Source organism: Cydia amplana, chromosome 6, assembly GCF_948474715.1.
Source record: "Cydia amplana chromosome 6, ilCydAmpl1.1, whole genome shotgun sequence".
Classification (NCBI taxonomy): domain Eukaryota; kingdom Metazoa; phylum Arthropoda; class Insecta; order Lepidoptera; family Tortricidae; genus Cydia; species Cydia amplana.
Genome location: NC_086074.1, coordinates 1,077,052 through 1,089,923, shown reverse-complemented (window position 1 = coordinate 1,089,923; position 12,872 = coordinate 1,077,052). Strand labels below are relative to the sequence as shown.

Here is a 12,872-nt window from a genome sequence, read left to right as displayed (position 1 = left end):
AACCTTACAAGAAAAGAGTGCGAAAGGCAAACCCTCTGGTGTTGCAGGTGTCCATAGACGATGGTAATTGCTTATCATGAGGTAATTCGTCTGTTCATTTGCCTCCTACATCACACCAAAAATAACCTAATACACAGACACACACATGCTTATACACGTGAAACCTGTCCGGCACGACTATAAAAAAACCCTTATCTCTCAAAGATTCTTTCAGATTAACTTTCCATACCAATATTACACTTCCTAAACTGCACACAATAATGGTCAACCATCAAATTATGAATGATTTTCCCATTAGGTAGGTATGCATAGAAAAAGTTTAAAACAATCCCTCATAGTGTAACATGCCAGAATCTATCTATCATGTTATCATTATATGTAAACATAGTATTATTCTATTTTTAAATCGGCTAAATTTAATTCTTGTTTCTCACGGTAATTGGAGCAGCTATTTTTCGTCTCATATCTTAAATAAGCCGAAGTGACTGAAATTCTAGATAAAGTTTTGAAGGGCCTGGTGATTTATAGTAAACCAATTTATTAAGATACTTGTTTATAAAATAATTTGAACTTTATTTCAATGTCATAAAGCTTTTGCATTATAAAACATTGCCTAAAAATTAGATTGGTTCTCTTAGCTCAAGTACTAGTTTCAAATTTCGACTAACACTTCGCACGTCATCATAAAAATGAATGAGATATGTTTGTTTTGGTTAAAATATTCTATGCAAAACTGAACCATATTATAAAGAATTAAGAAAGGGCGGAGCTCTACAATAAATGGCTCATATAGAAAAACAAAGACGATTAGAATAGAACGGCCATATGCGGGTCGGGCTTGCGTTCCGGGGTTCCGTACATTGCGCGGTTTTTGGCAATCTATTTTTTATATTAAACGTGAGTGAAATATCTAAGCTATTTATCCTAAAATTATAAAAAAAGGAATATATTTAAGATTCTTGCAATGAACTCTTTTGTTTGATATGCAATGCGATATAGTTTGAAGATATTTAATTTGAAATTTTCTTATTTACTCCCCAAAAACGGCATCTATATTTAAAATTCATTTGTTTACAATACATGTTTGACTTTGAGTCACAAACTTACATATGTAGTGTGCTAAATTTGAACATAAATAATCCAGTAATTTCGGAGAAGGTAGATTGTGACAGACAGACGGACGTACGGGTGGTCCTGTGGGGTTTCCGTTTTTGCCTTTTGAGATACGAACCCTAAAACAAACTGAGGTGTCAACCCACAGCCGTCATAATAATATTTTAAACCACACCCATTAAGTAGGTCAAGTTGGACCTTATTTTAATTAGTAAATAAGGTTTAATTTGCATGCGATTATGAAGTTCAGCATTAGTTTGAGGTATACCAATGAGGGCAAAGGAACTGGGAATAGCGGGGAAGCGTCATGGCATGGTAGGGATGTTTATAAGGAATTGCACAAGCATTTTCTTGGCCTTCAGCAGTCCGTTGGAACTGGTTCGATAGTGTAGGTAGTTAGGTTAATCTAGGTTACCTATGTTGTGTCCTGGCCTGGACTTTGCTAGAATCTTATGATGCTGGTAGAGTTTGGGTTGGAGCATAATATAACGTAACTTGTTGTGGGGTTTTATTTGATAGTTTTAGAAAAGTTCATTTAATTTGTCTTAATTTTTGAGGGTTTTATTGTTTATTGGTTTGTGGATTAGACAAGCGCTAGTATTTAAAATTGTACTAAGTGAAGTCTAAACTATTGATCAATAGACTTAATAAGATTATAAAGTTTGTGTTGTTCATAGTGCCATTCATAGTGAATTTAAATTATTTTATTTGTTTATTGATTTGTGCTCAGACAAGCGCTAATGTATGTGAATATATTGGTGAAGTTTAGGTTACAAATCAATAGTACTAAAGGTTTTAAAGTCATGTTTAGTTTTCAGTGCAATTTATTAATTTGTGAGTTAATTGTGTTTAATATATTCAGTGTTTTGACTTGGATTATTTTAGTGATATTTAACACTGAAATGATCTTGGTTGGAAGACTTTATATATTAATTTAAAGTAGTTTTGCGATATATTTCACAGCTTTCTTATATAAATTATGAGGTAGACAGAACAAGTTCCAATTCAGCGCAGTGCTGGGTGGTTGGAGAGATAGGGCGGGTAACCAAACGGTGTCAACTACAGCCCTAGTTCACTAATTGCGGATTTTTGATAAATACCAGGTGGGACCTGGCAGTTCCTGCGTTTATTAAGACAGGTTTTACCCCTGGAATCTGGACGATTTGGGTTGTCAACTAGACTTCTTAAAAAAGCCAGGTTCTAGTCCAAATATCCCGTATCTATATATTTATATATTCACTTTTATATTACCCTTTCCGGCTATATATCCGCTGTCCCAACCCCCTGTGTGGATATATTGGCCAGCACACGAGGAATAGGATCTAGACTAAATCGAGCTTCCTCACTCGTCTTAGTTAGCTGTAGACTAGAGATTACTCATTGCACATCGAGTAATTACGCGAGTAAATTAAATGTGTATCCCGGGATACTAGTTTGCAAATATATCGGTAGAATAGTTGGTTAGTTTAGCTGTTAGGGCTAGGTTTTATATTTGTTTGGCTTAGGGAATGTAGGATTAATCTAGGTTTATAATTTTAATTTAACAAAGCCATTAGATATTCACAGTAGATAGTTAGGTTCCCCTTCGATACATTTGATATGGCTATTTTTATTGTATATTACGATTATAACTATGGGTTTATGGGTTAATTTCAAAATAGCTATAGCTAGGATGTAGAGTGGGGTTAGGGATTATTAGGGTTTTATTACATATACTTATTTATGACTTATTGACAAACTTGACATATCTACTTATGACTTTAAATATATTTTGGTCCTTTGCAACGCTACTGGTAGAAATATATTGTGGGAAAAACTAAAGTTAATAACCACAATATACTGTAGTATTGTAGAGTCACTTTGCTTATGAGAGAAATATTTATTTTGCCTGTCCCTTGGCAGTCTGTATGACGATTTCATTCTGTTTTCTACAGATCTGTAATTTTCACACTTGGCCTTAAAAATACAAGGTCATATTATTATTGAAATATATCAGTGAGTGGTTTGTCCGGGCTAGGTCGAGGCAGATGCAAGACCGTAGTTTATTTTGGTCCGAAAGTGAGATTCAAAATGACTACAGCTAATGTTTGGATAATATCATTTCATTGAATATTGAAATACGTATACTACAAAATTGCAGTATTCTGGGGAATTAGAGTGGATCAAATACAGCTGCTCTACTACCAGTATTTTGTTATGTTAAATTGTCCCTTTGATTTCCTCTCAATGTTGACGAAAAATGTCACAAAATAATGACTTGGTCAAATGGTGAAGTAGGCCAGTCATTATAAAAGATGTCCCTTCTGGACCACAAAATAGTTCCTTCCGAACTGGGGCGGGGATTCTGACCTGCAACTGGATGATGATCACGGGTGTCGCGGAGGCGGAGCGACATCTATACCCCAAAAACAAAATGTTTGTAATTGTGACATTTATTAGAATTCAATCTGACATTGACCAACTGACTTACATTCAACAGACTTTACTTACTTTGACATACTTTACTGACAAATTAACTATGACTTACATTCAACAGACTTTACTTACTTTGACATATTTTACTGACAATTAACAATGACATTTTACAGACTTACTTAATTACGACATTTTACTATTGACATATTGATTACTTCTGATTACAGACATAGTCTAAGTCAAACATTACTATGACTTGCAATGATCTTTCTTATATCTCGGACATGTTTTACTTTGATATAGTTCACGGGTTAATAATTATTTGACATTATTAGGATTCATAACTCTTTCCTTATATGCGAAAAGGATTTCGGTTACTATTAGCGGTTACGACGAAGGGTACTACATAAACACTAGACGATCATTTGGCCAATTTACTGATCCAATTCAAGATATTAACTTATTTAATTAGCTTTTTAGGTTATTTACATTACTTTTATATTTATTAATAAAGGTATTTACGGATTGCGGTATTTTAAAGGTTTTTTAGAATTTTAGATTTTCTTATTGGAATTTTTAGTATTTTAGGCTAGTCTAGGTCTAGCTAGGTAGGGTAAAGTAGGGTTAGTTGAGGAGAGAGGTGGGAGAGTGTTACAATAGTTTCCACAATTTCACTTTTAACAAGTCGACCTACTGCAACCATTTCCCATAATACACAAGAATTATCAACCATCAAATTAGAGTCTGTGCGGAAAGAGAAGAGTCGTGGATTGTATTGGGTCCCATACATTCCGCGACTCTTCTCTTTCCGCGCAGATTTTATGAATGTGTCCCGATCCCGATACGTGTGTAAAGAAAAATTTGGAAAACCTAGTTTCACTTTCCATACAAGCCGACCTACTGCATCCATCTCCCATACACACAAAAATGATCAACCATCAAATTATGAATGTTTCCCGATATGTGTGAAGGAGTTATGTGACGTGTGACACGGTGCATCCTGCGCACACGCCCATTTCAAAACAACCAACCGCCACACGTTATTCAATCAATTTTCAACTTTATATCTTAACTGTTATGGGTGATTTTGGATTGACAAATGTAGAGTTTTTATGACCTTTTTAGTAAATATGTCGGTATTGCAAATCGGTGGCGTGTATCATTTATAAATTTCCTTTACTTTGTTCATGACAACGCGATTTGTGAATTCAACACGTGTAGTGACGAAAATATTAAGGATTCTAAACTGGGAGATGGAATTTGACGTGGTAAATTATATTATGGAATTAATACAAAATAATTATGCATAATTTTGCTCGGAATTATGAATATATAGTTTGTGAAAGGACTGTCTCATTTCAAACATAGACAGAGAGAATCAAACTATGACCTACGTGTCTTAGACTTAGTCTAGCACCCAAAAGAAAAGGATGAGTATAGTTTTCCTGGTTCTTACTGACTGACTGGTTTGGCCAACTATAAAATGATTTATCTCGAGCAATATCATCTTCCTAGCATATTCTCGACACGTTATAGGACTTAATAACGTTGTATATGACATTTTAATTTTTACACTTTCATAGATCCTACGGCTAAATGCACGTGCTAATGATAACTAAATTACATGATTTAATTTTCAAATTCCCTAAGGTCCTAAAAAAAGGTAGCTTAAGTGTCATTCTATGGAACTTGCTAACTATGTAAACAAACCGCCATATTAAATTTGTCTCTGAATGTCAATTTACTAGTGACTTTTGTTTACATAGTTAGCAAGTTCCATAGAATGACACGTTAAGGTGTAATACTTACTCGTTTGGAAACTTTTTCTTACACCTCCCGCATTGCATCTCTTCTTTCGCCACTTTCGGCGTCTCATGCTCTTTCTGGACATGGTTGACCAGACTACTTTTTCTCGTGAAGTTGGCGCCGCAGTTCTTGCAGATGAAGGGACGTTCGCAAGTGTGCTGTCGGAGGTGGTGACGGAGGGAAGATTTGCTGAAGTTCTTGGGGCATAATGGGCATCTGAAAAAAATATAGGTTCATACGCACGGTACGTTCACGAGTAGGTACGTAACTCGAGAAATACGCAACCTATTTATCGGTAAATCATATGTCACAGCGCTAAAGTTGCAAGCAAGCACCCTATAGTTCCTTTCGTGCGTTTATAATAGTAACACAAGTGATATTCGGCTTGACTCTTTCTACCCCCTCTGAACACCTCACGTAATTAAAACAAATACATATACCTATTGTTCAGTTAATTTTCTCTTGATCATCAATTCTTCGTATTTCATTAACTGGAACTATAAGTAAAACCTCAAAAGAAGCTTTCGACCTGGCAGAGAAAAGGCAGTTCCACGACCGGTTTGCTAAAAACAAACACACGTACCTGTATTTTAGGATAATTTTGTCCTGGTCATCGATTCTTTGAACTTCCTTGACCGGAGCCGTATGTAACACCTCATGAAAGAAGCATTCAGCTTGAGAGTCCGTGGTAAACAGACATTGGCTACAGTTCCAAAGCTGGTGGTTGGAAGTGGGGGGTAGCCAGTTGCGGAACTGGCAGGCATTGGAGCGAATGTGGCGGGTCACTTCCTGTGGGAGTATGAAGGACATGCCGCATTTTGGACATCTGGAAAATAATGGTTACGTGAACGTACAGCAAAAATAACTTAAATAACAAATTTTTCCGTTGTAACGGTCTAAAAGAAAACCGATTCAAATGGAAGCAGCTGGTTAACAATATTTGGTACAAAAAACTTTCAAGGAAACTATCCTTATTTCCTTTTTCTTCCTTTTACCTTCAGTAATGAAGAATACGATTAAAAAGAAGACTTGACAATGAAGTGAACTTATCTATGATCTTTTTCTCTAATGCCTTCTTTATTATAGGTACAGTTTTATCAACATATTAAGAACCAGCTTAGTTGATTTTGTGTCTGGCAGTGTCAATGCCAGCTCCATACAAGACCGCAAATTGCCAGCAGGTCATATGTATCAAAAACTAGAACCTTTAAAATTACTTACTTCTTTTTGTTATTAGGATGCATCCTCCTAATATGGTCTTTCAGCTCCAGAACATTAGCCAAAACAGCTTTCTTCTCAATGCAATACGGGCATTTCTTACTCACTTCTTTCACAGGCAAGCCACGTGCTTTCATATTAGCCCTCCGTCTCAGCCTATGCTCTGAAGTGTTCCTGTGTTGCTTAGCTTCGTCTGCTGAACAGAAGGTTCGAGAACATACCAAGCACATGTGTGTTTTCTGCTTGTGAACGGACTTTAAGTGGGCAGCCAAAGTTAGAGAAGATTTAAACTTTAGTGTACATTGCTGGCAATTGTGGAGCTCTTGATATTCATCTGTAGCTGTATACGTCAATTGATGACCTGTCAATTGACAATGCCGTCTAATCTCAGCGTTGTAACGAAACTCTCTGTAACAGGTCTCGCATTTAAGAATGGTTCTCTTTCTAATAATTATCGGCATGGATCTGTTGATAACCGCTACTACTTCGCTATGGTCAGTGCCAGATAGATGTAGCAGCATATCCATTAACGTTTCACATTCGAATTTGCAAAAGGAGCACCAATGTCGACCGTCCATGGATGATGTTATCTGGCTATGTTCTTCAGAAGACCAATGCTGCATGAAATTTGGTAGCCAATTCGTGTAGAACTTACAAGGGCTGCATTGGAAAGGAGATTGGTGGACTATGACGTCAATATTGTTTAGGATCAGTTGACGATATACCTGGTTTTGTACTCTTGAAGCTTTTCGGAAATGGTAATGGGATATTAAATGCTTCCCCATCAAATGCTGCCGGACCCTCGATTTGCAGCCAGGACAGTTGACGAAGCGTAATTTACGTTTTCTCTTTTTCTTCTTTTCAAGCTCCGTTCTAAGAATACTTTTCGGTAGTTCAGGTTTGCTAACCGATCGTAATTTGCGACTGCTTTGTTCGACAGTACTCCTCAATGGTTGCAAATGTCCTGAGAACTCTAACTCATTCTCAGGCAGCACCTTTTTCATATGTAATTTGGACATTAAATGCTTCTCATAAATCGCCCTTGAACCTAATCTTCTATTACACGGACCACACCAATATTGAACTGATCCTTTCATCTGTATAGTCGTCTGCATGATCTGCGATTTCTCATGGGCTCCTGGTACCCATTTCCCTTTTGTATGTCCTGGAGGTGGAGCGTCATAATCTTCATCTCTATCAGCATCAGCTATAATCGGTCTCCATTTTCCTCCTGTATGTTCCTGCTCATCTCTGATTACCCATTCCTCATGCTCTGGAGATGCCGGTCTCCATTTACCCCCAGTATAGTTTGGAGGAGGTTTCCACTTCCCACCTGATGGCGGTTCCTCTTCGTCTTCATCATCAGAATCCTCAGACTCATCAGATTCGTCATCAGGTTTGAAATCATTAAAAGGGTGTATATTGTAAGAGGATGTAGGTGTTTCCTTCTTTACAGCACCACTTATACTGGCAACGGCATTTATCAATTTAGTCTGGTTATCCTCATTGCTGCCTATTCTTAAACTGTGTCCACCAATCCAGTCACCACCTCTGAAATTACTTTCTACTGGACTCATCGTCCTTATGTCGCTAGAAGTAGATGCAACTACTAGAACGTTCTTTCTATCTAAGCTGGATTTGGTCATCGGTATCGGTGGAGTCAGTCGTGATATAGTCTTTTTGACACTGCTTTGAAGTTCTAAAGACTGAAAGAAGACGTCTGCTCCAAGGTTATAAGTGGGCTCTAAAGGATCGATAGCTATTTCAACTTTCGGTTGTGGCTTGGATTTAGAGCATCGTTCTTTTCTATGCTTGACGTAGTTGTCGAGTCCGATGATGGTGGTGTTGCATCTGATGCAAAGGTGATTATCATCATCTTCATCATCTCGTGGTGACAGCATCTGAAAACAAAAGGTAAATCTATACCTAAACGTTATTTCCACAATAGGATTGCCTTTAGAGCCACGGTACCGATCGGATTCAGACGCACATTGCAGCGCGACGTTACTGTCGACTTTTCCCTGCCGCAAATGTCAATAATGCACTAGATGCTTGTCTAATTTATACTTAGTCCTAAAAAAATGAAACACTTAACCGGCCTTAGGTATAACCAGCATAAGACTTCATCGATGTCACCACTTGAAATAGTTTATACCCCAACCTAACCAAGCAATGCATATCCCTCTTTAACACCATTGCCATAAGACTGATAACAGCTTAACATATTATCCTTCGCGTGTAATAGGTAATAAACTCATCAACCCCGAACTCAAAACGACGTTGCTCTCTTCAAGTTTAGGCGCACATAGGTCTTTTTAGTTTGGAAATGAAGAATTATTCCGGTTGTTTCAATCGATAATGTATGCAAGTAATTACTGTAGGACTTTGCTGCATTTGCATAGTCATCTTTCGGTTTAAAATGAATTATAGGCATTCAGTCAGTTCCTCGGCGATCACGCCATAGCGACAGGTGAATTTATGTACTTTCTGACTTCATTTGCAATCGCGAAATAACTTGAAATTAACTAGAAGTGTTGACATAAGCTAATTTACCTAACGATCTCCTAGCCTACTGCTGTATTCGAACTTAAAGATATTCACAAGATACGACACATACTACATCCATTCTAGATACGTTATAGTTTAGATATCAACTAGTTCTCTTTTGTAGCGCAATTCCGGCAACCAATGTTACTTTTACGTTAGATAGAATTAGATATCTATTAGATGTGAATTGGATTTCTAAGTCATATCCTGTGGAAATCGTTCAAGAGTATCTCCAGAACCGCGCAATGTCAAATTTGACAGGTTAGATCTTAAACATCGTTATCGTATCTTGGTGATGTCTACAAGATATCTTATAGACTGTTGTAGTTGCCGACCACTGTTTAAGGAATTAAAGATACTACCATTACCTTGCATGTATATTTTAAAAGGGTGTCTATTTGTAAAGAATCGCCCAGACATATTTAAAATGAGATCTGAGTTCTTCTCAGGAACTCAGAGAACTCAATATCAAAATCTAATATATCAGCCAAGATGAAACACGGCTATATACAAAAATAACGCCTATAATATGTGTATCCTACTATATAACTGTATGCCTGTCAATTTAAGATATCTAAACACTACTGAATTTAGGAAGAAAATGACAAGCTTTTTATTAGAACACTGTTTCTATAGTGTCAAGCAGTATATTGAGCACAATAATGCAAATAATTAAATAGTTATTATAAATCCAATTAAATATAAATTTTATGTAATATAATAATGTACTGATATTAGTCCAATTTTATTGATGTAATGAAATGTGCTATACAATTTCTTGTGTGAAATCTATTTATCGAATTGGCTATATTGCATGTATTAAAATTAAATTCAATAATATAATAATTTTCAGTCTAACAATGTGATAGACTAAAAATTAACGTTAGGTACTATAAAATTTGCGCATCGTTTAATTACGATAGAATACTGTACAATTTTCTACAAGAACATCCTGTAACTATAATTAAGTATTCTTGCAAATAAATGTGAATGCAGGAAGCTGACTTTAAGGTTTTAAGGCTAACAAGCTGGCCAAAGGTATGTAATTTAGGTAGACAAATGAAAGATGATATTGATTCAAGTACTTACTGTTTATTATCACAATATCATATGTATCCTCACACTTAACTCACCAAACCAATGCAATCATAGGATGCTTGCTTTATTATATTAAAGCATAAGTTTTAATCATATAATTTTAACCATACAATTTGCAGATTACTACTTTCTTTCTAAATCTCCTTTTCTGTTGGTGGTTAAAACAAGACTGCCTAACGGCCGTTGTCACTATTCCCGCTACTTCAGGCGTCATCACTGTCGGCCAATCAGAACGCCGCGCCACCATTTTAGCAGCGCCCTGATTGGCCGACGTGCCAACTGTCAGTCTTGGTTTAATCATTACACTTACTTCTTTTATTAAATAAATCACATTAAGGCATGTAAATAATATGTTATCAATTATATAAAGCTAACAGTCGGCCATCCAAATCGATGCAACGACCTCGTAAATCGAATCATATATGAAACATTTTGAAGTTCACAATACAGATTAACACAAAATTTAGTACAGATTGACTAATTAAGTATCTACTACTTTACTACTAATCGATCAGTTAATAAGTAACAGGCTTTATTGCCTATAGGACATTTAAGTAAATCATTGTTATTACATTGTAATGAATGAATATTAACAACGTCTAATAATACAACTCAAGGTTAATGAAATAAACAATAGTTCATGGCACATCAAAAGTACTGTAGTTAACAAACTGATAAAGTTTTGTAAATAATTTAAAAACATTATTTAGTGGCCTAGACTCAATAAAACATTATATCATAGCCCATGTAGGTAAACAAGAAAACTATATTAATCTTATCCTAGCAGGCATTATTTCATGGCCCGCAGAGTACATAGAGACAGGCGTTATTTCATGGCCTGGACTTATATAGGAATAGGCATTATTTCATGGCCCAGGAGCATTTGCAAGCAGACATTATTTCATGGTCTGTGCAAGCTGAAATGAAATTATTATTAGTCAACAGGCATTATTTCATGGCCTGGATTTATAAATGAATAGGCATTATTTCATGGCCTAAGTGTATTTGCAAGCAGACATTATTTCATGGTCTGTGCAAGCTGAAATGAAATTATTATTAGTCAACAGGCATTATTTCATGGCCTGGATTTATAAATGAATAGGCATTATTTCATGGCCTAAGTGTATTTGCAAACAGACATTATTTCATGGTCCGTGTAAGCTGAAATGAAATTATTGTTAGTAGACAAGCATTATTTTTCATAGCCTATGTGTATTTGCAAACAGACATTATTTCACGGCCTGTGCAAACTAGAAAATCATACGAAATATTCTTGATATAAAATATTGTAATTAATATTGGACTAAAGTAATGGTATCGTAAAATAAGTATTTACCATCAGTTTTCAAACACTGGCAACATTTTGCCATAAACAAAGCCATGATGCTTACGATTGATATTGAATAAATTCTTGTTTTAAATTTAATAGCGCTATGCTGCCTATTACTGGAGAAAAAACGGACATAGATTTAATTTGTTAATAATATTGAAGCCAATTGCTGTATCTTTCATTAAATAAATACCTCGAAAACATAAATAATGAATACCAACAGGCCATTCAACTTTTAACGCATAAAGCATTAGAAATTTACAAGTGTCGGTGAACACATTTACCAAAATGTGTTTTTCCTGCATTGGTTGTCCGTGCATCAGCAACCGAACCGTAAGTAGTTTTATTTTTACATTTCTTTACTTTTTATTTTTATATATTTTTATTTCTAAATTTATTGTATTTTTATTTTAAAATGATGTAATGGGTCTATTGCCTGAATAAAGAAAACATTCATTCATTCATTCATTCATTCATTCATTCATTCAACATATCAAAATGACTCCAATTTTTTCTTTCAATTATCTGGTGATTAGGGCCGTTAACCTGTCGACTCCCACGATATGACGTCACCATAAGCGTTCTGGCTCATATATGAGCCGTGGGAGCTGACAGATTAATCCATACATGTAAATATTTATGATTAATAATGTATAATAAATGTATTCGCAGTGAGATCAGCAAAGTACCTTCCCTAAACAAATTTCAATATATTCGTAAACTAATAATTACCAGTTTGTTTATAAACTTCAAATTTTCGTATTTTCCTAACTGTCATTAAGTCTATATACTATATTATATAGTATACGAACACTCACACTCTCACACATTATTTATTTTACATGTATATTAAAAGGCGGCATCGTCAAACAGCGGTCTTGACATCACTACGAGAACCGGCAACACTGGGAGCAGCATTATGACGTCTGTCATCTAGAGATCGGTTTTTGCGCGTGATCGGCGTCGCGTATTACCTAAGTCCAAAACTCTGATTATTATTGTGATTCCCTAATAAATATTGTTTAAAATGGTGCTCTGGTGTTTTTACCCTTACAGCTTCAGAAGTGCGATAATGGATTCCCGCCTACTACGATATAATTTGTCGAAATTGACATTACGAAATTTACCGCGCGTAGTCCTTCCTTGTTTCATTGTTCTGATCGTTAATCTGATTGTAATGAGTAAATACACCAACACCACTCATGAGAGTCAGACTTAAATATACAAAGTCCAAGATTGGTGTCAAAATTATATCTAAAAGGATACTTAACCTACAAAACTAACCTGTGCCGGCTATTGGCTGCTGGCGTACCTATCGTGTCTTTGCCTTGTTTTGTGTTTGATT

The 12,872-nt window shown here is 35.7% G+C and overlaps 1 protein-coding gene across 1 annotated transcript in view; it reads right to left on the bottom strand.

Moving 5' to 3' along the window:
* Window positions 1–12,872, bottom strand: part of LOC134649105 (zinc finger protein Xfin) — a 69,387-nt gene that overhangs the window by 11,827 nt on the left and 44,688 nt on the right. The window contains exons 2-4 of the mRNA XM_063503820.1: window positions 6,556–8,453; window positions 5,918–6,160; window positions 5,360–5,550 (exon numbers count right to left, since the gene is read on the bottom strand). Coding sequence (XP_063359890.1) covers window positions 5,360–5,550; window positions 5,918–6,160; window positions 6,556–8,453 — 2,332 coding nt within the window. The remainder of the gene's footprint in view (window positions 1–5,359; window positions 5,551–5,917; window positions 6,161–6,555; window positions 8,454–12,872) is intronic.